Below are 27219 nucleotides of genomic sequence, written 5' to 3'. Positions count from 1 at the left end.
TAAGGCACAGCAAAATGGCACTTGGGAAAGGCCAGGGGGTGTATTCTGTTCTCCCAGTTCACCAGGGGACTGCCAAATGATCATTTGTTGTGCTGTCATAATTCCAATAATAGAGAACAAATCCCCAGAGCAGCACTCCCAAGAGAATATGACTGGCACCACACAAGTAAATGCTTATCTCAACTTCTGTAGCATGATCCTCTGAACTCAATTTGGCCTGTAGTCTATTAGGCTCATCTCCTCTAAACGCCCTAGACCTGTGTGTGCCTGTTAACTTTAAATGAGAAAGATTAAACAAAAATTTTAAAAAGATGGCTAATGAACATCTAAAACTATATTTGGAGTCATTGAGCGCCGTCTATAATCCTATCCAAATATCTCTAAAGTGAAACACTACTGCATGAGTCATAAAACAAAAATTATATATTTCCATTCTAAATAGAACCAGGCAGCTCAAAACTGTCAGAAGTGTGAGCCCTTCAAAGACTCACAATGAGTCATTCTATTGACTGGTAAGTCACCCATACCCCTTCAAGGCCTAAATCTGTAATTTAATGTTACTAGAAAATTTTAAGTAGCATCTTCATGAACCCCCACCAAAGCAGACCAACATCCCATACAAGGGAATAAAATGAGAAAGCCTGATCCATAATCTGGACAAGAAGACAAACTATTTGGGGATATTATTAAGCCTTTTAAAAAATGTTCGCCTGAGAGATAACTGGTTATGAGGCCAACATATTTACTGAACTGTTAGGGAAAGGTTGCGAGAACTGGGAAGAGAATCAGATACAGACCCAGTAGAAATATTCATACATAGGCAGGCGTAGTCAAATAGGACAGGAAAGAGATCTAAAGAACAAGCTAGCACCGTAAAGTGAAGAAAACCTCTAGCACCAAACTAACCAAAGATGTTCTGGAGTGGCAGAAGCCATAGGATGTCTACTCAAAGACCAAACAGCACTCCTAAGAGCCCTCCTTTGCTCTCTTTCAGGATTCTATTAATAAAGGATCTTACTGTGTGAAAAAGTCAAGCATACCCACTGATGCAAAGTACCCCAAGGCCTCCTGGGCAGGCCCATGGAACATTAGTCTTCCTGAGGCCAACAAGGTGAGGCTATCAAACAACTTGAAGATAGAATAACGAGGCTGATGAATGGAGAAGATGATTGTTCGTCCCTGTTCAGACATCCTAAGTTAAAAGCGAAAAAATAAAAGTCATTAAACATCTGAAACGTGAACATCATGGCAACTTTATTCCTGCCTTCAGATCATCTGTTCTTAGTTTGACTTGATTTTCTCTTACTAACTTCTCATTTCATATTATCTGATAGTTAGGAGACCTAAATTCAGCGCTTTTATGAAACACTAGGGTTTCTAAAGTGTGGTCCATGGGCAGTCACCATCATCCAGGGTATTAATGAAAAATGCAGATCCCTGGACAGTCTTCTCAGACCTACTGGGCAAGTGAATCCATATTTCTAACAAGCACCCATGTAATCTATAAGTACACTCAAGCTTGGAAAACATATCATGGACTAAATATTAAAATGATGGTTGGATGCCCCATTCTCACTGATCATTGAAATCCCCTGGCTCTTTAGGAATTGGTTTTCATTCTTTTGCCCTAACGGTACAATTAACATTACTGAGTACTTACTATGCCTTTGCTATATACTTTCATACTTTTCTCAATTCTCACAATACTGTTACAAGGCAGTACCAATATTATTACCTTTATGTTACGGATAAGACTTAGATGGCTGAGCGACCGGCCCTAAGTGTCACAGTTAGTAAGGAGTGGGCCTGGGATTTGATCCCTGGTCTGATTCCAAGGCCAAAACATTGCTAAACTACCTTTACACAAGAAGTACTACTCATGGATAGAAGAAACAAAGGCCAAAATCACTGCTGAAAACCTGTCATTATTGAAAATATTTTGTGAGAGGTATCGTGTCAATTTAAGCATTTTCTAAGCACTTACTACATGTTGGCAGTGGGTTCAAGCTTGCTCTGCCTCAAAGGGGATCAGGCCAGCAGATCCAACCATTTCAGTACAGCGTGGAATAAAAGAAGCTGAGGGTTCCTTATAAGCAAAATGGAAGACCATAACCCGGTCTGAAGATAACGTAAGTAGTGCATCAAAGGGGCCAACCAGAGTAAGCCAAGAAGAGAAAATGTAGTCACGGGGAAGGAAGATGGCAACAAAGTGTGCAATAACAGGTCTACCTAAGGAGACTACAAGTACTTCCGTGTCATTGCAGAGCCTGGATGTGTGTGCGGGGACTGGGGCGGGGTGGGGGAGGGGAGGGGAAGAAGCTAGGAAAAGAGACCGCCCCAAAAATCAAGCCTATGATGAGTCGGTTCACTCAGAAGCTGCAGCTTTCATCAGAGGGCAAGAAAGAGCCAGTGAAGGACTGGAAGTAGGGAAGTGCTTCGTTGCAACAGCCTTGTGGTCTGAGGAACAACGGCAACAGGATCAGTAACTCCCAGGAGACATGTAGACTCGGACTCCATCTCAGAGCCGTGGAAACAGAATCTGATGTTAACAAGACCCCAGTGATTAGTGTGCACAGTGGAGTGTGAGAAATTCTAGGTTAGAGCCCTCCGGTGCAAGGAAAGATGCTTGTGTGCCAACTAGTGCAAAACAGGATAAAACACAACATAGTCCAGTATTCCACATCAATCCACCATTCTCTAATGAACACTGTTAACACACTTACAGATCAACAAAGTATCATGCATTCCCTAACAAAACCTGAACCCTAGACCCATTACCTGGCATCTTCATTTAAATGTGCAACTGCCATCTCAAACTTAAGATGTCTAAAATCTTCCCATTTCTTCTTATCCTAGCACAGAGACTTGCTTATGAGGCAAGAGCATCTGAAGAAGCAAGGTAATGACAAGGAGGGGATGTCATATGAAGATGATGTGTGTGGTAGCTTTTAAAAAAAAATTGGGGTGGTGGGGCGCCCGGGTGGCTCAGTGGGTTAAGCATCTGTCTTCGGCTCAGGTTGTGATCCCGGGGTCCTGGGATCAAGCCCCGCATCGGGCTCCCTGCTCGGCGGGGAGCCTGCTTCTCCCTCTCCCATTCCCCCTGCTTGTGTTCCCTCTCTCGCTGTGCCTCTCTCTGTCAAATAAAATCTTAGAAAAGAAAAAAACTTGGGGTGGTAGGGAGCAGTCCCAGAAGTGGTGGGCAAAGAAAATGGCCAGAGTGACTAGGAGATTAGTTATATTTAACAATTAAGTTACTTGGCTTAGCAAGTAAGTAAATGTATTGAAATAATGACAGCTAAGTTTTTGCCTGTCTAAAAAATCATTTACAAACATGGAAAAGGCAAAGACTAAAAAGAACATTCAGGCGTTAGACTGCACTGGAAATATTATGCACTCGTGGGTTTTTTAATATACACATGCTAACAGAGCGATAGTTACAGATGTATGTTTGCATGTATCGTTCTATTCAAACTATATATATACATATATAAATAATTAATATTCCATATATCTTCCATATAAAAATATAGAAATAGGGGCACCTGCCTGGCTCAGTCTGTGGAGCATGCGACTCTTGATCTCAGGGTTGTGAGTTCAAGCCCCACGGTGGGTGTAGAGATTACTTAAAATCTTTAATAAAAAAATATAGAAATATATTTCTGTGTTACATATGCACACACAGGTACACAAGTATTTCCTCGTATGTCTGCTAAGTTGGTCTGGAAGCAACGAAACTGCAGTAGCAGCGAGCACACTAATCAGATCTTGGTTTCTAAATTCTGACTACATCAGAAGGTACCGGGACTCCCTAGAGAAATACCTGACGTGGGAAAAGGACAAGATGAGCCTGGAACATCTTGTTGACCATAAGTAAAGAACTGCTTAAAGTATGATTAGGGGACATGTCAAAAGGACACAAAAGTCAGACTGAAGGGGCTTCTGATGGCCAAATCAGGGTTAATTTAATCATAAAAATAAGTAAGAATAACATTATATAATCCATTGATCCATTGACTAAAATAAGAATATGAGAAAACATAAATGAATAGAGGAGGAGGAAAAGTTCTTTACAGTAGAATGCCAACTAATATATGTAGAAAGAATGATGTAAATAGAAAATCACTTGGCAACCATTGCACCAGTAACTGATGGAGGCAGAAACTGCTAGTATATGATAAAACTGGTGGGTGGAAATTTGATGAGGAACGGGGTATGGACATTATATCCAATTATCTCAAATACTAACCAATTACAAAGGGTATAAGAGTTACTTCACAGCAGGTAAACCCAGCAGACACCAACATGACCAGGTGATGGCCATGAACATCACCCATGGTGGGAGAAGTCAAAATCAGGCAGCTCCTCATTTATGCAGAAGAACACAGCATTACTTCTGTGGTACCCCTGCCAAGATTTCATGGCCTGAGTCTGGTCATAAGGAAACACTGGATGCATCCAAGTTGAGGGCCACTCTACGAAATGTACTCTTGAAGACAAGACAAGGATGTGAGACCCAAGAAAGACTGAAAAACTGTTCAGGATTAGAAAAGATTTAAACAAGTGTTTCTGGAAAACATCCTGAGTCAAAAAGGAGAAAGAGACACTTCTGGGACAACTGGTGAAGTCCAACTGGAGTCTCTGGGTTGGATAGTGGTGATGGCAGCAATGTAGATTTCCCGACTGGGAGGTGTAGAAGGTGGTAATGATGTAGGAGGAGCATCCTTGTTTCTTGTAGTTACACTCCAGAGTATTTAGGGGTGAAGGTACATGATGTCAGGAAAAGACTATGTGGGGTGGAGGGTTGGAGGAAGAGCAAATGCAGATAAATGGTAACAGTTGCGGAGTCTAGGTAAGAGGACATAAGATTTCTTTGTACTAGTCTTGTAACTCTTCTGTAAGGTTAAAATTTTTTAAAATTTTCTTTAGATGTCCAAAATCTACCTTCTGAAATTTCTCCTATAAACATATTCCTCCCACTGGAAGAATAAAAGTAAATGCAACTCTTTTCTCCATTCTTCCATTTCTCGGGCCCTAAATTTTAGAAAGTTGGGTCTCTCAATAACCACACACCGTGTCCAGTTCATGAACTAGTCTAATCCTGTTGGTTCTATGTTCAAAATAGATCCAGAATCCACGACTTCTCACCACCTCACCACTACCATCCTACTCAAAGCCAGCATCATTATCTCAACTGAACTAATACAAACAGCCTTCTGACTGGTTTCCTTGTACTCACCTTGCCCAGTTATACAGTCTTTTCTCTACACGGCTGACACTCCTCTGTTCTAGAACTCTCTAAAAGTCCCCATGTCACCTAGAGACCATAAAAGCCATAGTTCTTGCAGTGGCCTACAAAGCCTGTATAATCTGCCACCCACTCATTCAATCTCATGTCCTATTCCAGTTGCTATGGACTGAACTGTGTCCCCCTCAAATTCATGTTGAAGTCCTAACCCCTAGTACTTCAGAATATAGCTGTATTTGGGGATAGGGTCTTTAAAGAGGTAATTATGGTTAAATAAGGTCGTATGAGTGGGCCTTAATCTAATAAGGACCAGTGTCCTTATAAGAAGACGAGATGAGGACCCAGATGCACCAAGGGAAAATGAAATAAAGACACAGACTGAAGACAGCTCCCTGCAGGCCAAGGAGAGAGACCGCAGAAGAAATAATCCTGCGGACGCTCTTATCTTAGACTTCTAGCCTCCCAAGAATGTGAAAAACTGAACTTCTATTGTTAAAGTCACCCAGTCTGTGGTACTACGTTATGGCAGCCCCAGCAAACTAATCAGTAAGCAATCTCCATTCCCCTTAGTTCACTGGGGTCCAGTCCTTCTGGCCTTTTTGATGTTTCCAAACACATCAGGCATGCTCTGCCTTAGGACCCACTGCCTCTTGCCTCCAGCTAGGACTCTCGTCCCCCAGAGATCCAGGTCTCACTCACTTGCTCCCAGCTCACATGTCACATCATTGAGGTCTTCCCTGACCATCCTGCTATATAATAGAGCACCCCTACCCTCACCACAGCCATCTTTTGCTACACCCTTACCCTGCCTCACTTTTCTTGAAACACTTACATTTGTCAGTTGACTATTTCCCTCCAACAAAGAAGGAAGAAATTTTTGTATATTGTGCTTACTCTCGAATTCCCTGCACTGAGAATAATCCTGGTATACAGCAGGTGACCAGATACTGGATGAATGAAAGAGTAATGTTCCCATCGCATTTACCTCTTCAGGAGCAAAAGAACAGCATTTGCCGTGCTTGAGTCTAAGCCAGTTGTGGGCTCATCCAGGAACAAGATGGCTGGATCGGTAATAAGCTCCATTCCAATACTAGTCCTTTTTCTTTCTCCTCCAGACACACCACGTATAAATTGAGTTCCAACCTAAAACACAAATATCACTATTAACAATTACAACCACAGCTACTACCATTTGTTGAGGTCCTACAATGTGCCAACCCCTTACAGGGCACTTTATCTCATTATCCTCATTTATTCCAAATATGGGAACATGGGAGAAGAGGTGGTTTTCTCTTTAGTAAGATGAGCAAACTGAGGCTCAAGTCAGGTAAGTGGCTAAGCCTGATATGAATACCATGCTTAACGGTACTTCATGTTCCCTATCAAGTGAAATATTTAGTTTTAAGATAGTTAAGTTAGAACCCTAAAACATATGGCCCTGGTATTGTGAAATCACAAAGCAAAAGAGAGATTAAGGTGGAAGAGGAAAAGGGGAAAGCATCTATAATTTATTAGTCTTCTTAGACCCTCTCTCCCCACTCCTCCAAAAGTCCTCAGTGGGCTTGGCAAATGGGAAAGTTCACTTTCTATCAACACCACATAAGTACCTCTTCAATCACCATAAGGCTTCCCAAATTGACCCTGCCTATATCCCAACTCACTACAGAATTCCTGACTCATTCAGACAAATCCAGAAGGCAGAATATTCTACAGGGCAACTGGCCCAGTCTTTTCAGCGAGTCAACGTCACTGTGTGTGGAGGGCAGGGGAGTGGGGGAAGCCAGAAGGTTTTGGGAGAAGCAGGAGGTAGGAAATAATTCCTTTATTAAGAGTCTTCAAAGAGATAATAATCAAGTGCTACTCATGCCCTTGACTGGATCTTGTAACAATTGAGCTATAGCAGACATTTTGGAGACAACTGGGAAAATGTGAATGAATATGGCTTAACATAGCTGATAGTAAGATACCGTTGATTCTGTTGGTTAATCATGGTACTGTGGTAATGTAGGCAAATGTCTTTTTTCTTAAGACGCATAATCAGTATTCAGGAGTAAAATATGATATTTACAACTTTCTTTAAAATATTTCAGAAAAAAAAAGCTGAAGGAAGTATGGGATAAGATGTTAACAACTGGGAAATCTAGGTCAATATTATTAGTAATCAAACCATTATATTAATTACACCACAACCGTGATTACGATAGTAATTAGACTATTCTCTCTACATTTCTGTTATATTTAAAATTTCATAAAAAGTAAAAATTTTTAAATGTATTTTCAATTAATTAGATAAATAAAGTCCAAGAAGTCAAAAACTATACCTTCAGCTCATATTCCCTGGAATTACATGCAAGGAAGTTAGGGCAATGACTGCCTGTTGGTAAAGAACTTGTACCTAAAGGCAAAGATTGGAAAGAACCTTACTAAAAAGACAAAATCAAATAAACAGAGCCAAGGCAAAGGAAACCCAAACTCATAAACTCCTAAAACAAAAATAAGTGGTAAATGGTGGCTTCTCAGAGTCATGCTTTCAAATGAAATACAAGCAAAATACATTCTACAATTTTCTAGAATGTCAGACAGTATGACATGAAGCAGCAGCCAGCAGAATAGCCCCATTCTTCATTATCTCTAAGTAAGGGATATATATATCCAGGGGAAACTACTGCCATCACAGGCTCAGTCAGTAGAGGATGCGACTCTTGATCTCAGGGTTGTAAGTTCAAGCCCCAGCTTGGGTGTAGAGATTACTGAAAAATAAAATCTAAAAACAAAGCTGAACTATAGCCACCATAATCTAAAAAAAGCTCATCTTCACCCAAAGCTTCAAATGTCTTCCCAGCAAATCTTTCATCCTTAGTCATCAACTATAAAATTCCCTTGTTTATCTCACCTCTTCCTCCTGACTCTGCCCAACCACAAAAGGAGTTATTTTTGTCTCTCTTGCCCACAGCTGTTATCTCTAAAACCCAAGAGCCCAACACATAACACACCAGTCTGTAAATAAGTACTGGCAGAAGAAAAGAAGATAGGAAGGGAGGGAGGAAGAAATAAGAGACCAAAGTGCCAAAAGAAAGGCTACAGAAAAACAACTCAGATGCTACACAAGTTAGAAATAGGGGCACCTGGTGGGCTCAGTTGATTAAACGTCTGTCTTCGGCTCAGGTCATGATCCCAGGGTTCTGGGATGGAGTCCCACGGCGGGCTCCCTGCCCAGGAGCCTGCTTCTCCCTCTCCCCCGTGCTGTGCTCTCTCTTACTATCTGTCTGTCTCTCTCAAACAAATAAAATCTTAAAAAAGAAAGAAAGAAAGAAAGAAACCCTACTTTGACTAAATATTATTTTGAAAGCCAAATTATAGCAAAGTGAAACACAGAGCCAGAACCCTTGGATTTTTGTCATTTAAAAATTCTAGAAATATACCTCAAAAGCAAGGGAACAAAGTCTCCTGGAGGAAGAGGAAGGAGAGCTAAAAGGGGAAAGAAAACAGGAAGAAGGAAAGTTAGTGGGAAGACAGTGGCTGAGACATGACAAACAGTGTGGGAGAACATCAAGAGCTGTAGTCACACGGAAAGGGCCTCATGTTCTTCTATATACTAGACCAGCCTGCCAAACACTTCATTTCCAGGATTCAGATATTTTTAGATTTTTTTTTCTCGTTAATTTCCATCTTCATATTATGTAACAAGTCCTGTTTCTCATCATTACAGACAGCAGCCACTATTGACCACACATATTATAGAAAACTTCTGAAGAAGAGTTAGAGTATCCGCACAGGTGAGATCCTATTTGCTGGCTATGATCCTGTCTGGTTTTTCCACATTACCTTGGAATCTGCCACTTTATCCAGACCTAACTGCTGAATGACCTTGTTAATTTGCTCATTTTTTTCATGACTCGTCATAGTTGTCGGAAGCCGGAGAGCTGCTGAGAACTGTAAATTTTCTCTCACTGTCAGAGTTCCCATCACGACATCATCCTTAAAGCAAAATGGCATTTTTAACAAGACATATTAGATCTTTTTTAATACCATCACCCTTAAGTACGTGTAACTTAATCCACAAGAATAACATATCCAACACAAAGTCCTAGCTAATGATGAACTTGCAGTTAGACAAATGACAGCAACTCCAAACACCGACAGCTGAAAAAGCCGGATGGCCTAATTTTCATTCCCTATCTGTACATCCAAACCGACACAAGTAATTATGATTACTCCTAGCAGACATGTCCAGACTGCTTTATACAGGATTTAGCAAAACAGCTTTCTAAGCTAGGGGAAGGGCAAAAGGGGAAAATAGTGTCTTGTGGAAATGATAACTAGAATGGATATCATTGCCCGTATAGCAGTTATATTCCAGATTCTCCTGCCTCTTCATTTAACACCACTCTGAATCTTAACAGGAGATTATGAGAGGCTGGTGTGAAGAAAATTGGTTCCACGAATATGTCATTTGGTCAGCTGGAAGTACACTGAACTATCAGCCAAGGCACTCGCTCATATAGAAATAGAAGAAAGCTAAAATACAAATCCACAAATACTTACTTGTACCACATAACCTGAATTACATTTGAAATTGGCAGGTCGAGGTGCTCCATTTATCAAAACATCTCCAGATAATCCATTCGGATCTTTCCTTGCAGCTAAGATATCTAACAACCTGTGAGAGGACATATACATTGTTGTTTTTCTCCAACTCTCAGCTACTCTAAATCCAAATTCTGCTTAAGTTAGAATATTAACCGATCAAGAAAGTCCACGGATCACCTAAAATTATGTATATTTTTTTCAGGTACTTCCTCAAGTTCAATTTTTATTTAAATTCTAGTTAATTAACTTACATGATAAAATTGGTTTCAGGAGTAGAATTTAGTGATTCATCATAAAATTACGTACATTTTTGAATTCTCACCTTCCCTTTTTTAGTATATACTACAATATAACTCAGAAACACGGAACAAGTCCCCGCTGGCTGATCCAGCACAGACTTCCCAAACAGCCTTCCAGGTCGTGTGACCTTGGGGGTCTCAAGTCAGACGATGTGCTCCTTTGTCTAAGACACAAGTCTTCACTTAGCCCTTTGGCTCCATCTCCCCACTTTGAATTTTTTTCTCTCTCCTTTCCCTCCCCATTAGCTCAAATCATAGCCAACAGCTGTATGCCAATCATGTCCTGTTATCGTGTCCTGTTAGTAAGCTGACCAAGTAAGATCTCCCAGTTCTTGGGACCACCACAAGCTAGCATCATGCATGTTATCCACAGCGCCTAGAACCACACTAGACATGCAGCGAATGCTCGACACACACCTACTCACATAAAAGTCATCTTGAAAAGCACATTAAAACTGCAAAGAAAAAGCTGACTTATGCTATTATACTCACGAAGATTTGCCGCCACCTGTGGGTCCCAGAATGGCATTGAGGCCAGGTCTCATGATGCCACTGTAAACACAGAACATATCAATTTATAGGCCCGCTTCAAAACCGGTTCTATAAATTTACGGTCTGCTTCTAATACACTCAATGAAAGTGAGTAAACTATAAACAGAAAACAAGCACAAACCAATGCTTAAATGAAAAAGACACTGAAATGTCAATTAACATAAGTCCAGCAAACAAAGGATCTTAATCACTAGTCAAGACCTGTAAGAAAAATGGCTTGGGTCCCTCTAAACTCCTTTTACTTCTTCTCTAAACCATTTATATTTTTTGAAATTTCAAGTTTCCTTAAAGTAACAGATTCTGGTTAAACATCTCTGTTACATTCACCCTCTTAACCCAGTGTGAAGAACGCAGCAAGTCTTAACTAATGTTTGATGACATTAACTGATTTACTTCAAATCACCTCAGTTGCTACCTAGTCAGGTTCTACACAATTAATAAATCAATGGATTTCTAGAATTACCAGTAGTGTCCTCACCACTTAAAACTAGTCAGATTAAGAAACAATATATGTGAAGTAGAAATTCAATGGCTAAGAATAAAGCACCTCTGGGGTAAAAAACGAAACACCAATTCTTAACCCTCACAAAATTTTTACTGAATTAGAAAAGTAAAACATGGGAGCGCCTGGGTGGCTCAGTTGGTTAAGCACCTGCCTTCGGCTCGGGTCTTGATCCCGAGGTCCTGGGATCGAGCCCCGCGTCGGGCTCCCTGCTCAGCGGGAAGCCTGCTTCTCCCTCTCCCACTCCCCCCTGCTTGTGTTCCCTTTCTGGCTGCCTCTCTTTCTGTCAAATAAATACATAAAATATTTTCTAAAAAAAGAAAGTAAAACATGCACCCTCAGGATATATCATTTTCTTCCCTATAAAGTATCAGGTAAGTGGACTGGAAAATTCTCAGCATAGAAGTGGTAGATGCCACTTTCTATAAGGAACAACCTTTAAGGATATATAGACATGGAGTACACAAAGCACGTCCCAAACAAGCTAAGTAGATGTTTAAGGGTAGTGAATATTCAAGAGAGCAAAAAGTTGGAAAAAATTAAGGCAGGGTTTACTGTGCTCAGACTGAAGAAGAAGGCAAGTAGTTTGAATTTTATCCTGAAGGCAACCAGTAGACTGATAAGGAGAATGGACTGGAGAAAGGAGAATTAAAAGTAGGCCCTCTCCAGGGGCACCCAGGTGGTAGAGTCAGTTAAATGTCCGACTCTTGTTTTTGGCTCAGGGCCTAATCTCAGGGTATTGGGATTGAGCCCGGTGTTGGGCTCCGGGCTCCATGCGGAATCTGCTTAAGACTCCTTCTCCCTCTGGCTCTGCCCCTCCCTCCCCTCTAAAATAGACAAATAAAATCTCTTAAAAATATATTTAAAAAGAAAGAAAGAAAAAGAAAACAGTAGGGCCTCTCCAGTTAAACAGGTGTGATAAAATAAAGACCTTGAAAAAGCCCTTTCAAAACCTTGGTGTCTATGCCCAATCTGTATTGGAACTGATAAATCAAAATTTATTCCACAGAAAAAACAGTATCTGTTCCAAAGCTGAAATCTACCTCATTCCCAGGTAATGATTTTCACATAAGCCAATCTATGGCTATATAACCATGAGTGATAAACTTCACGAAGCAATTGTACCACAGTGCCTCAACCAAGGAGGACCTCAGCATTTACTGACTATTGTGCTTAAATTGTCACAACTATAAAATGGCTGGTGGATGCTAGGGTGAAAGGTAGCTTTCACTCTGCTCATGAACTGAGGTGTCTCTCACTGAAACACTGGACAAATACAATGAGTTTGATAAACCAGGAACAAGCTGTAGAACAGAAAGAAAGATCTCTTATTCTTTCAGTGATGTCTTCCCCTGCCCCCAAATGTAAAAAGACAAACTGGTTGAGTGAACTCTCAAGATGCATTTATCTGTAACTCTTGATGCATCTTCTTCATAAATAGATACCCAGTAACTTCTCCTTAAATAACCAGAAATAAGCTTGTTATTCACTAAGATGTCATTGTCAGAAAACTTTTCCAGGTTTTTAAAATACCTTCTCAAGCCTCTTTGGCCCGGCAGGTGTCTCCTGCCCGAAACCTCCTTGCAGGCTCAGTGCCCCCTTAGTACAGTACACCTCTCCGGCCGCGCTGAAGAACCTGGCAAGAACCTGATCCAGCTCTTTAAATCATGGAAAAACAAAGTGGGCAAATGAATGCTCCTCATCCAGGAACAAATTTACCTCCTGGACATCTCCCTGAATATCCTTCAGCAGCATTCCAAGGACCTCCAGAACATACTGGCTACCCTGGCCCCCAGGTTGGCTACCCTGGCCCCCAGGTTGGCTACCCTGGCCCTCAGGCTGGCTATCCTGGCCCTCAGGCTGGCTACTCAATTCCGCCAGCTGATTATTCAGGTGCTGGCCCAGTAGGCTTTCCTGTCCAACACCAGCCAGTGTATAATCAGCCAGGTGGACCTGCAGGGGTACCATGCATGCCAGAACCACCACCTCCATTAGACTGTCCACCTGGATTGGAATATTTAAGTCAGATAGATCAGATACTGATTCATCAGCAAACTGAGCTTCTGGAAGTCTTAACAGGTTTTGAAAGTAATAACAGATATGAAATTAAGAACAGCTTTGGACAAAGGATTTACTTTGCAGCAGAGGATACGGATTTCTGTACCCGAAATTGCTGTGGGGCTTCTAGGCCTTTTACCATGAGGATTCTTGATAATATGGGCCGAGAAGTTATAACTCTGGAGAGACCACTAAGGTGTGGCAGCTGTTGTTGCCCCTGCTGTCTTCAGGAGATAGCAATCTATGCTCCTCCTGGTGTACCTATAGGTTATGTTACGCAGATCTGGCATCCGTGCCTGCCAAGGTTTACAATTCAAAATGAGAGGAGAGAGGATGTACTAAAAATTATTGCTCCATGTCTTCTATGCAGCTGTTGTGCAGATGTTGATTTTGAGATTAGATCTCTTGATGAAGAAAATGTGGTTGGAAAGATTTCCAAGCAGTGGACTGGTTTCATGAGAGAAGCATTTACAGATGCTGATAACTTTGGCATCCAGTTCCCTTTAGACCTTGATGTGAAAATGAAAGCTGTGATGCTCGGTGCATGTTTTCTCGTTGACTTCATGTTTTTTGAAAGCAGTGGAAACTGAGAATAAAAGGAGCGTGATGGTGGATTAATGAAAGTCTCCTCAGAAAGTTTGAAGTCTGTGTATTGATTGGGACTATGTAAAAGAAAAGCTCACTGTTTTTTTTTTCTTTACTGAAATGACTTATAGCATATGTGAATTATACTGTGATGCCTGAAGCTCCTGTCATATATGACTTTTCAAATTATGAGTTTATTTTCTATATCACTTATAAATGTTTTTATGCATTTTTTATTTCATACATTTTCTTTTTCTTTATGTATTTTGGAGAAAGGACATGGGAATTTTTACATTTAATCATGAAACTTCCCATGGTAAATTGTTTTGAACTGTAATCTCTTTTATTTTCAATTTTTAGAGAAAATTATTTAAAGCCTTATTGAAGTAATTTTAATATAAAAAGTTACATTTTATTAAATATAGTTCCAATTTAAAAAAAAAATAAAAAAATAAAATACCTTCTCAAATAAGAACCAACCAATCCTAAATGATTAACCCAAAACTGAATGTGAACACTCTAGGACAATCTTTCAGGTCCCCGAGTTGGGTTTACTTTGGCATTAAACCCTAACATTACAGAAAACAACCATAACGTACAATCACAAATGCAAGAAAGAGTTCCAGTTGGGAGCAGTGGCTAATTCTCCTTCCATTCATTCAACACAATTATCCAGTGACTACTATGGATGACAAGACCCTCTTCTAGGACATGGGACAGAGCTGAGAATAAAACAAATCCCTAGGCCACGTGGAGTTTGCACTCTAGTCCAGGGATCAGAAGATAAGAGCTAGTCACCTGTTCTCTGTTTTCATAAAGTGTTACTGGAACAGAGCCACACTCTTTCATTTACATCCACAGCTGCCTTCACGCTACAGTGACAGAACTGAGTAGTTGCAGCACAGATGTATGGCCCATAAAGCTGAAAATATTTACTAGCAGGTCCTTTACAGAAAGGCTGTTGACCCCTGTTCTGGTTTATGGCCTACAATTCCCTTGTTTCCTCACCCCGCTCTCCACGCTACTATCATCCCTCAAAACTCAGTTCCCACCCTTATTTACTGCTTTACAGCCTTTGCGTGCAGGAAAGTGTCCCTCACTGTACTGTAAAACCCTGTCAACAAGACGGTGTCATCTCGGGCCCCTGGGGGATTCCGTCGGTTACACATCTGCCTTCAGCTCAGGTCATGGTCCCAGGGTCCTGGGATCAAGCCCTGCATCGGGCTCCCTGCTCTGCGGGAAGCCTGCTTCTCCCTCTCCCACCCCCCCTGCTTGTGTTCCCTGCTCTCGCTATCTCTCTGTCAAATAAATAAATAAAATCTTAAAAAACAAAAACAATATTGGTGTCATCTCGTGTTACTACCCACCCCACCATAGCATGCAGCCAGTGGTATACAATGGGTAGATCACTAAATGCTGAACACATCAAGTGAAACCTAGCTGAAGGACTCATGTCACATCGATTACATTTTAGTGCATAATGGTTAATCCTCTGGTCTCATTTTATGAAGAAGTCCATGCCACTCCCACTGCTTGGAGCACCATCCCTGCCTACCCTGCTCTACACACACACACACACACACACACACACACACACACACACACACACACACACACACACACTATAACACACTCTTCACTTTCTCTCTCATGCCCCCGGCCCTCCAATTTAAGTTTAGGGGCTTCCACAGGGCCTTCCCATCCCTCCATCACGGTAGCATAACACAGTGATATGCTTTACTTGTCTGAATCCATCATTAGACTAGAAGGTTTCTGAGAACAGAGGATATATCTATGTCACTAGCATCTTGCACGATGTCAAGCACCTAGCAGATGTCTAAAATTTGTTGAATAAGTGAGTCTCTGCATTTTTATAAATAACAATTACTTACAGTAAAAAAAAAAAGACAAGTTTGCAAAAAAAAAACGTCAAGAAGTAGGAAAAACTCAATAGCTGTAACAGAACACAGGCTGTGAAGGGACATGGGAGGAAGCGAGGTGACAGCTGAAGGGTGGGCTATTTACTTGTATTAAAGAAAGAGAAAAGTGAGCAAATCAGTAAGTGTATCAAGGATAATGAGAGCCACGGTTTTCACTTTTTGAGATGTTTTACAAACAGAAATGTGGAAAGAATGCTGGGGTATTAGATTACAATTGGAGGTATTAATGAGAAGTCCTAGGTTTTAATCTATATACACAGGTAGATATAGCAAGTTTTAGACACACGTATAGGTACATGTGTGTATACATATATACAGGTATGTGCTCCCTGGGTCTACCCACTGAGAAGGCATAGCACATAGGACATCCCAACAGCAACAAATATCCCAAACACCCAGATCGTGGTTTGTAAATACCATCCTCCACAAAAAGGAACAACAGCTGATTCCAGGTCTGAAGCAGGGTAAGTATTCAGGGAGTCTGAAACTTCTTGCTGTGTCAAAAAATACTCAAATGAGAGGACAGGTCAAAAGAATGAGTTAAAAAAAGCAAAGGTCTCCCACTAACCGAATCAGAAACAATGAGAGTATCAACAATAATGATAATAGGGGCGCCTGAGTGGTTCAGTTGTTAAGCGGCTGCCTTCGGCTGTGGTCATGATCCCAGGGTCCTGGGATCCAGCCCCGCATCGCATCGGGCTCCCTGCTCAGCAGGAAGCTTGCTTCTTCCTCCCCCACTCCCCCTGCTTGTGTTCCTGCTCTCGCTATCTCTCTCTCTGTCAAATAAATAAATAAAATCTTTAAAAAAAATAAAAATAAATAAAAAATAAAAATAAACCGACCACTCATTTAAAACAAGTGTATTTGAAAACCAAAGTACTTTTACAGCATACTGTCATTTCAACTACCTGACTCTAGCATCTAGAACATAAAGGACATAAAGTGCATAAGTACCTAAAAGTGTCTGGCTCATAAGGTACAGCCGCACATCTTCTCTGTTTCAAAGATCAGAAAACTAAAGCTCCAGAGATGACAATTATATCCCCATGACCAAGAACTAGTAAATCATACATACAGCCAGTCGCTTGCTAGTGAACCCCAGGGCATACCCAGAAAAAAACTAAATGACACATTAATTGTTCAGTTTCTCAAACTAAAGTTGATGCACATGGAACAACCACTTTAAAAACAGTTTGGCAGGGGTGCCTGGGGTGACTTAGTCTGTTACACATCTGCCTTCGGCTCAGGTCATGATCCCAGGGTCCTGGGATCGAGCCCCATGTCAGGCTCCCTGCTCAGCAGGGAGTCTGCTTCTCCCTCTCCCTCTCCCTCTGCCTGCCGTTCCCCCTGCTTGTGATCTCTCTCTCTCTCTCAAATAAGTAAATAAAATCTTTTAAAAATTTTTTCAATAAAATAAATAAAAACAGTTTGGCAGTTCCTTTAAAGCTAACCATATACCTAATATGTGACCCAGCCATTTCACTCCAAGTTAGCCACACGAAATAAAAGCATGTGTCTATATGTCTGATTAGACTTGCACACAAATGTTTGTAACACCTTTATTTGCAATAAGCAAAAACCTGTAAAGCTCACTGTATGTCAATAAACTATTTTAATACAAATTCATGCACATACTTGACATTTGTCAGGATTTCTTTCTCAACTGTTTTTCGACCAAGAAGAAAGCCACTCTTCACTTTTACTCGATAGCAAATGTTATGAAAACTTAACACGGCTACTTCAGTAAATGTCTTCGGGTTGTTGGAGGTCATCCTGGAGAGGTCACTGGTGTTTCTTCGTGACATTGGGATAAAAACTTGATCATTATTGGAAGACATCTGGAGAGTTTTGGCCTTTCTGTAGAGGGAAAAGCAACAGTAAGTTGATAGTCCAGATAAATGAGATTGTAAACACCAATAAGAGTACACTTAAAACAAGTCCATTTTGGTACACATTTCCAATTATAAAATACGTAAGTCCTGGGAATATAATGTACAGCATGGTGGCTACAGATAACAACACTGCACTGTATATTTGAAAGTTGTTAAAACAGCAGATCTTGAAAGTTCTCATCACAAGAAAAAAGAATGTGAGGGGTGCCTGGGTGGCTCAGTCATTAAGCGTCTGCCTTTGGCTCAGGTCATGATCCCAGGGTCCTGGGATCGAGCCCCGCATCAGGCTCCCTGCTCCACGGGAAGCCTGCTTCTCCCTCTCCCACTCCCCCTGCTTGTGTTCCCTCTCTCGCTGTGTTTCTCTCTGTCAAATAAATAAATAAAATCTAAAAAAAGGAAAAAAAGAAAAAAGAATGTGACTTTGTGTGTGATAGATGTTAACTAGACTTTTTGTGGTGATCATTTCACAATATACACAATATTAAATCATTATGTTGCACACCTGAAACTAACATAATGGTATATGTCAATTATATCTCAATTAAAAAAAATAAAAATGAAGCTCTAACTTTAAAAGAATGTAAAATACCTCATTAGTCATTTTTATACTGATTACATGCTTAAATAAAAATATTTTGGGGGCAGACATGGTCCGAGATGGCAGAGGAGTAGGAGATCTGCATTTCGTCTGGTCCCAGGAATTCAGCTGGATAGGGATCAAACCGTTCTGAACACCTACGAACTCACAGGATATCAAAGAAAAGAATAGCAGCAACTCTTTGAACAGAAAAGCAACCACTTTCTGGAAGGTAGGACGTGCGGAGAAGTGAATCCGAGGAGGTATTTGGGAAGATAGACGGCGGGGGAGGGGGCCTCCGTCAGCCACTACCAGCAAGTGATAGAGCAGCAGAGCACAAGGTCCAAACTTTTAGAAGTCGGCTCCGCTGAGGGACGTCGCTCCAGTGGCTAAGTGGGGGGTGGAACCCTCGCTGGGACAGTGTGGTCCCAGGACCCTTGGGGTCACAGAAAGACTGGGGGTGCCTGAGTGTAACAGAGCTCCCAGGTATCAGACCAGGAAAGCCAGCCACAAAGAGTGAGCCGAGGAATGGGCTCTCAGCTCGGGGTTGCCATAAACCCTGATCGGCGGCATAGTTGGGCCAGTTCTCTGTGAGCAGGGGCCCAAAAAGCGGCAAAGGAAACAGTCAACCAAACCAAAAGACAACTGACAGAATGGGAGAAGATATTTGCAAATGACGTATCAGATAAAGGGCTAGTATCCAAAATCTATAAAGAACTTATCAAACTCAACACCTAAGGAACAAATAATCCAATCAAGAAATGGGCAGAAGACATGAACAGACATTTCTGCAAAGAAGACATCCAAATAGCCAACAGACACATGAAAAAGTGCTCAACATCGCTTGGCATCAGGGAAATACAAATCTAAACCACAATAAGATACCACTTCACACCAATCAGAATGGCTAAAATTAACAAGTCAGGAAATGACAGATGTTGGCAAGGATGTGGAGAAAGGGAAACCCTCCTACACTGTTGGTGGGAATGCAAGCCGGTGCAGCCACTCTGGAAAACAGTATGGAGTTTCCTCAAAAAGCTGAAAATAGAGCTACCCTATGACCCAGCAATTGCACTACTGGGTATTTACCCCAAATATACAAATGTATTTAATCCATAGGGGTGCCTGCACCCCAATGTTTATAGCAGCAATGTCCACAATAGCCAAACTATGGAAAGAGCCCAGATGTCCAACAACAGTTGAATGGAAAAAGAAGATGTTCAATCAAATGAACATTTATGTGAGTGCTACACACATAAGTTGATTTAAAAATTTTTTGCCTTAGAACAAAAGATACTTTATGCTTATGCATATATAAAATAGGGTTATAATACTGAAGATAGTTTCAAGTAATAGCTGTTGACTATTATATTATATCCAGCAGTAAGTGGAATAGACTTTTCTGTCTCCATAAAAACAGATAATGTTATCATAAATTGGCACCATAGAAAGATGTCCATTAGCAGATGAATGGATAAAGAAGATGAACAAGAAGAAACCAGAGAGGGAGACAAACCATAAGAGACTCTTAATCTCAGGAAACAAACTGAGGGTTGCTGGAGTGGAGTGGGGTGGGAGGGATGGGGTGGCTGGGTGGCTGGGTGATAAGACATTGGGGAGGGTATGTGTTGTGGTGAGCACTGTGTACTGTGTAAGACTGATGAATCACAGACCTGTACCCCTGAAACAAATAATACATTATATGTTAATAATAAAAATAAATAAATAAAATTTTTAAAAAATATTTTGGGGGCACCTGGGTGGCTCAGACAGTTAAGCATCTGACTCCTAATTCTGGCTCAGGTCATGACCTTGTGGCCCTGGGATGGAGTCCAATGGGCTCCGTGCTCAGCGCAGAGTCTGCTTCAGATTCTCTCTCCTTCTCCCTCACCCTCTGCCCCTCCCATGTGTGTGCTCACACTCTCTCTCTCAAATAAATAAATAAATAAATAAATAAAATCTTAAAAAAAATTTTTTTGAGATATGGTAGATTCAATAAAATATATTAAGCATTTTTTATTTTTTCAATTTTTTTAAAGATTTTATTTATTTATTTGACAGAGAGAGACACAGCAAGAGAGAGGGAACACAAGCAGGGGCAGTAGGAGAGGGAGAAGCAGGCTTCCTGCAGAGCAGGGTGCCCGATGTGGGACTCGATCCCAGGACCCTGGGATCATGACCTGAGCCAAAGGCAGACGCTTAATGACTGAGCCATCCAGGCACCCAAGCATTTTTTTAAAAACAAGTCTGTTTTAAACTGGAACGCAATATATAGTTCCATTTCCAATGAATAGGCCATATTGCAGTGATAAGAACAACCATGGGAACTATATTAGGGAGGCAGACACAACTCTGAATGCATAAATTCCAATTAGCTGTCAATTAAACATTTAGAAAGTAAATAAAGAATATGAAAATTAATCAAAATTCATGAAGCAGAAGAAAGATGAATGGGAGAAAGACTTGCCTGGTTTGAAAACCAGATTATGAGACAACTCAAGATTAGGGGCAGACCACATGATCACCATCACCCTGCTTTTGTTTTTGTTTTATTTTGGAGTTTATGACATAGTTATTACAAAAAAGGGGGTTAATTCTGGCAGTCAGGGACAAGAGAAGTTTCTCTGATATAGCTCCAGACTTTATACCCTTGGTTGTTATGCTCCCTCAATTAGCCAAGAAAATAAACTCCAACAAAACTTTTTGGGATGACACAATCCCTTCCATAATGGGTGACTATATTTAAATTCCAGGAAGATTTAGAATTAGCTATAAAAATGATTTAGAAAACCAAACTAATAGTGAATCAGGTAAAGAATTTAAACCAAAAACTGAGTATTAAATTTATAAAAGGAGTTTAAAAATGCTTCATTAGACAAGTTATAGAAGATTTAGATTAAAAAGATTTAGATTAACATATTTAATAGCTTGTGAACTAGGTTTGAAATATGAAATGTCCATAAACTTAGTTTTTTGTTTTTGGTTTGTTTTTTTTTTTTTAATTGAAGTATAGTTGACAATCCTAGCTTTAATTTTTAAAAATCAAAGTTATCCATGAAGAACTTTCTATCTGGCTATGATGGACTAACTTTTCCAAACCAAGCATTCTCCTAAGAACAACCATGAAAATAGATAAAATGTAAGGGGCAATTATTTGAAAAGTTCTCTCTGATGAGAGTAACCAAAGCAGAACTTGCAGGGCCAAATTCCTGGAAAGCAGGGAACACAGAGGTAAACCTAGCATTCTGTGCCTTTTCCGCAGACATGGGTGGGGCAAAATTCAGAAAAACCAGGCAGAAAGAAGTTGCTAGAGGCTAAAAAACTGAGCAAATATTTAAGCAGCCAAGGATGCCTGGGTGTCTCAGTCGTTGAGCGTCTGCCTTCGGCTCAGGTCATGATCCCAGGGTCCTGGGATCCAGCCCCGAATCGGACTCCCTGCTCCGCGGGAAGCCTGCTTCTCCCTCTCCCACTCCCCCTGCTTGTGTTCCCTCTCTCGCTTTGTCTCTCTCTGTCAAATAAATAAGTAAAATCTTTACAAAAAGAAATATTTAAGCAGCCAATGATAAAGGAAATTTTCAACTTTTAACGTTTGTGGGCCCTGCTACTGGGCTCTCAGGAAGTTATGCTTTAATATCTCCCACCAAGGTCAAAATGACTCAGCAAAACCTCAAAGATCTTATTCAAGCCTTATTCTAAAAAGAAAACTGAAACCAAAAGGAATGGGGAACCATGCTTCAAAAGCTGAACAGCCCCTAGAAAAACAACCACCACCCACAGAAAACTCTGACAGGCTATATGTAGAATACATATGGAGCATATACTTACAAGTGCTTACTAATGGGAATATTTAAGGATAACCTGAGTCTCAGATCCCAAATGCAGTTCTTTGGACCGGATTAGTTTGTTTTTTTGTTTTTTGTTTTTTGTCTTGTTAAAGATTTTGTTCATTCACTTGAGACAGAGATACAGAGACAGAGAGCATGAGCTGGTGGAGAGGCAGAGGGAGAGGGAGAAGCAGGCTCCCCGGGAGAGCCAGGAGCCCCATGTGGGGCTCGATCCCAGAACCCTGGGATCATGACCCAAACCGAAGGCAGACGCTCAACCATCTGAGCCACCCAGGCGCCCCTGGATTAGTTTTCTTGTGTACACAGTTAAAGAAAGCCAGCTGTAAAACTAAGCAGTCAGAAACTAGGAAGCTGTTTGATTTAACCAGTGAAGCTCCTGGCTTCTGGGGAGGAACCAAAGCTCAAGAAGGTACTCTGGGCTTCACCTGGCTTCTTTGTTGCTATCTGTGGATAAAACTGATCATGTTCTAACTGGCAATGGAAAATAACTATTTAATGGATCCATAAATTATAACGCTATTTTACAATCAGATTTGCTTTAATAAAAGGAAGATATCTGGAAAGTGGGTCTTTCATATCCTCTCCACAAATATTACTGAAACAGAGGCTAAATTTGGTTTGCATCTCATTTGTGTATATGTATCCATATGCGTTACAAATGAGATATTTTCTCTACCTCCAGATGGTATTGCTAAAATTAATTTGTAAAGGAGCTCTATTTAATTAAGTTTAAAGGCAAGAGCTTGTAGAAATTGGGCATTCTAAAACTCAAAGATAAAAATAACTCAAATGTTTTTCAGGTTCACATGATCTGGGATAAAATTCCTTACATTCAGGCTTTTATGTTACTCAAAAACAAAGATGCCTCACAGGAAGGAACCCAATTGATGATCCAAAGAGATAAGAATAGACAAAAATTTAAGACACCTGACCCCCTTCCCAACAGTCAAAATAATGAGGAAATGGGGAAGGGAGAAAGGCAGCCACTGGAAATCCTACAACCACCTGGCCAGACACAAATAGCAGAACCACTGCCCAACCCACTGGCTGCTCCCGCCCTCCTCCAGGGTGCTGAGAAGCAACCCAGGAAGAAGCCTGTTTCGCAGGAGGGAGAGACAGGAGATGGAGATAAAGGAAAGTTAGTCCAAACTCGGAATCTGCCTCTGGCCTTTAAAAACGCAAGCCCTATCAAAACACCAGCAGCATTTTTCACAGAACTAGAACAAAGAATCCTAAAATTTGTATGGTACCACAAAAGACCCTGAATAGCCCAAGGAATCTTGAAAAAGAAAAGCAAAGCTGGAGGCATCAGGATTCAGACTTCAAGTTATATTACAAAGCAGTGGTAATCAAACAGTATGATACTGGCACAAAATTAAGACACATAGGTCAACAGAATGGAACAGAAAACCCAGAAATGAAACCACAACTATATGGTTCATTAATCTGCAACAAAGCAGGAAACAATATCCAATGGCAAAAAGACACTCTCTTCAACAAATGGTGTTGGGTAAACTGAATAGCAATGTGCAAAAGAATGAAACTGGACCACTTACTTACACCAGACACAAAAATAAATTCAAAATGGATGAAAGACCTAAATGAGAGACCCAAAACCATAGAAATCCTAGAGGAGAACACAGACAGTAACCTCTTTTGACATTGGCCATAGCAACATTTTTCTAAGATATGTCTCCTGAGGCAAGGGAAACAAACAAAAATAAACTATTGGGGCTACATCAAAATAAAAAGCTTCTGCAAAGGAAATAATCAACAAACCTAAAGGCAACCCTACAATGCGTGAAGATATTTGCAAATGACATATCTAATAAAGGGTTGGTATCCAAAATATATAAAGAACTGATAAAACTCAACACCCAAAAAACAAATAATGCAATTTAAAAATAGGCAGAAGACAGGAACAGACATTTCTCCAAAGAAGACATACAGATGGCCAACAGACACATGAAAAGATGTTCATCATCACTTACCATCGGGGAGATGCAAATCACCTCACACCTGTCAGAATGGTCAAACTCAACAACAGAAGAAACAACAGGTTTGGGCAAGGAAATGGAGAAAAAGGAACCCTTGTGCACTGTTGGTGGGAATGCAAACTGGTGCAGCCACCCTGGAAGACAGTATGCAGGTTCCTCAAAAGTTAAAAATGGAAGTACCCTATGATCCAGTAACTGCACTACTGGGTATTTACTCAAATCCAAAAACACTAATTCAAAGGGATACATGCACCCCTATGTTTATAGCAGCATTATTTACAGTAGCCAAGATATGGAAGCAGCCCTAGTATCCATCAATTGATGAATGGATAAAGAAGAAGTGGTATATGTATACAATAAAATATTCTTCAGCAATAAAAAATGAAATCTTGTCATTTGCAATGACATGGAGCTAGAGAGTACTTTGTTAAGCAAAATAAGTCAGAGAAAGACAAATACCATATGATTTCACTCATATGTGGAATTTAAAAAATAAAACAAAGGAGCAAAGGGAAAAAATGAGAGCGAGAAATCAAGAAATAGACTCTTGGGCGCCTGGGTGGCTCAGTCTGTTAAGTGTCCAACTCTTGGCTCAGCGCTCAGCGGGAGTCGGCTTGGATATTCTCTCCCTCCACCCCTTTCCCAGCTTGTACTCGTGCTCTCTCTTGCTCTCTCTCTCAAATAAATAGATAAATCTTGGGGCTCCTGGCTGGCTCAGTCAGTGGAGTGTGCAACTCTTGATCTCAGGCTTGTGAGTTTAAGCCCTACGTTGGGTGTAGAGATTACTTAAAAATAAAATCTTAATTATAGAGAACAAACTAATGGTTACCAAAGGGATAAAGGCTGGGGGGAGGGGTTAAATAGGTGATGGGGATTAAAGAGTGTACTTGTAATGAGCACCAGGCGGTTGTATGGAAGTGTTGAATCACTATATTGTACACCTGAAACTAATATAACACTGTAAGTTAACTAACTGGAAATGAAATAAAAACTTAAACTGAAAAAAAAAAGTACACTGGTATGAAATGAAAATGTGGTTTTTCTCTCTTAAAAAAGACAAGGTTTCCTTGGATTGTTGGTCTGCTCTTGATAAGAAATTACAAAGTGTTTTTTCTTTATCTTTTCTTTATCAGTAAAACAAAGTTTCTATATTTGTTTTTATCAGGTCTTTAATTACTTAATACTAAAATGTGTCAATATTAAAGGAGCTGAGGTTTGCTAAGAACTAGGTAAGAATCTCTTACTGCCACTTTAAACAGATTACTAAATTTTAAGTTTTGCAATGATCTCTAATCTATTTAGGCATGTGCTTTAAAATCTTTTTCATATTCTTAACAAACTTCCCAAAACTTTAAATTCTAAATAAAAGTTTGTTGACTAATTAGGCTTGTTTATTTGTATGTCAGGTTACATGGGAAACACTGTCAAACAAATATGATAAACCTTCTTAGGTTATATTATGTGGGTAAATGCTACATAACTATTCCAGAAATTATATAAAATTCCTAAAGTTTTAATATGCCCCAGTATAGTGAGTGTCATCACTTAAAATTCTAATTACTGAAATGTTAAAATGTTGTGTATCACAGAAATAACCAGATTTCCTTGTCAACCGCATTATAATGAACTCTCATCAGATCTTTAACCATGTCCATTTTTTAGTCTTTTGTCATTTACAGTTATTATTCTGATGCTCTTGCAGAATGTGTTTCAACTTCAAGGAAATTCACAAAAAGGACTTTTGACAAATACAGGTTTCTGATACCCTGAAGATCACAAAACTCAACTAAGAATTTCCAGCACTAACAAAGAAACGGCACTCTTAACAAAACTGAAATTAATTACATGGGACTAAGTGAATTAAGAAAAAAGAATTACAGTTTTTATAACTCTGGTTTAAAACTGTTGGTTCTCTGCTCTTTCAGATTTAAGGAAACTTCTCTTTAAGATATCTATGGCTTACAAAAATATGATAAAATATTCCTTTTTGAACATATTAAAACATTTATCTTTTCTCCCTACCTGAAAACTTCAGAATTTAGAAACGCTCAGTGGTTATTCTTGCTTTCATGGCAATTATTTATGTAAGTTCAATTAGAATCTGTTCCCCTTGTTACAGGACACTATTGGAAACACTGGTTGTATTACCAAGGCTTTGGTTGGAATGTCATATTTGAGAGAGACATACATAGACTCAGATATGACCAGACAGCTTTAAGGAAGTATGGTTGACTGAATGGAACCAATAAAGCCCCTTGGAGATGTTGGCCTGATACCTCGCTTACAGAGCTCCCAGCAGCCTTACTAGGTGAGTCAAGAATGTCACTTCTGGCAGATGCAGGAAACCTCAGGATATTTGGAGGACCTCAAGAAGAGAGGAACTCATTGACATCTATAGATATTGCAGTAGTATCTGATGGCAAATATTTGGTTTGGCTCTTGGCCTTAAAAAGTATTAAAGGTGCAATCTGAAATTCCTTATAAAAGTTCCAAAAAAGCAGATTTTAAAAGAACCTATATGTTTAATTATTATTCTTGCTGTACCTGTGTAAATAATTAGGCCAAGTTTGTTAAAACTGGACTTATTTTACAAACAAATTAGTCTTAATTTCTATCTTTGACAGGAATGAGGGTCACTTTTGAGAGAAAGATTGTAACTTAACAACACACCTTTGTGGATATTAGGTTTAGCTCTGATTAATTATCTTTGAGTGTGTGTTGTTTGCCTATAAAACTGGGTTGGATCCTGAATTCTTCTGATTTCCTCCAGTATCTGGCTATAACTCTCTAAACCAAGGTTTCTAATCTTCTCCCATTCTCTTATCTTAAAATCATTAAGAATGAAAACTGCCCTTTTTCCTAAAGCCTTACAAACCGAGGCCAGACAACTTGAGATAAACTTTAGAGAAACTGCTCTATTTATATAGTATAATATATACACTATAATATATATAGACCGTCTTAGTGCCTATCACTCAGAAGGATCACCAGAGAGAGACATGCTAACAACAAAGCAGAAAAATCCATCAGATTGCTGCTGCCCGCTCCCATTCCACTTGAGCCTGACATCTAGAAACCTCACTGGCAGCCTTCAGAACTCAGATCCTGGGTTTATAATTTGTTCCAACCATTAACCT

At 40.1% G+C, this 27219-nt stretch overlaps 2 protein-coding genes across 4 annotated transcripts in view; one reads left to right on the top strand and one right to left on the bottom strand.

The window, feature by feature from the left end:
• Window positions 1-27219, bottom strand: part of ABCG2 (ATP binding cassette subfamily G member 2 (JR blood group)) — a 138387-nt gene that overhangs the window by 24719 nt on the left and 86449 nt on the right. For all 3 annotated transcript variants that reach the window (XM_028117754.1, XM_028117753.1, XM_028117755.2), the window contains 6 exons: window positions 17407-17628; window positions 10627-10686; window positions 9791-9905; window positions 9071-9223; window positions 6231-6388; window positions 1041-1192 (listed from right to left, as the gene is read on the bottom strand). In XM_028117754.1, the coding sequence (XP_027973555.1) occupies window positions 1041-1192; window positions 6231-6388; window positions 9071-9223; window positions 9791-9905; window positions 10627-10686; window positions 17407-17609 (841 nt within the window). In that variant the 5' untranslated portion in view covers window positions 17610-17628. The remainder of the gene's footprint in view (window positions 1-1040; window positions 1193-6230; window positions 6389-9070; window positions 9224-9790; window positions 9906-10626; window positions 10687-17406; window positions 17629-27219) is intronic.
• LOC114220090 (phospholipid scramblase 1-like) lies at window positions 12737-14072 on the top strand. The gene has a single exon (XM_028117757.1). The coding sequence runs from the start codon at window positions 12856-12858 to the stop codon at window positions 13834-13836; it is 981 nt and encodes a 326-aa protein (XP_027973558.1). The 5' UTR covers window positions 12737-12855; the 3' UTR covers window positions 13837-14072.

This window comes from Eumetopias jubatus, unplaced genomic scaffold (assembly GCF_037043125.1).
Source record: "Eumetopias jubatus isolate StellerSeaLion01/CBP00866 unplaced genomic scaffold, mEumJub1_p1.0 scaffold_2, whole genome shotgun sequence".
In the NCBI taxonomy this organism is placed as follows: Eukaryota; Metazoa; Chordata; class Mammalia; order Carnivora; family Otariidae; genus Eumetopias; species Eumetopias jubatus.
This window is presented reverse-complemented; position numbering and strand designations above follow the sequence as displayed.

What these genes read in the sequence shown, in the direction of transcription:
- LOC114220090 (XM_028117757.1), top strand. Translation starts at nt 12,856, where the DNA reads ATGGAAAAACAAAGTGGGCAAATGAATGCTCCTCATCCAGGAACAAAT.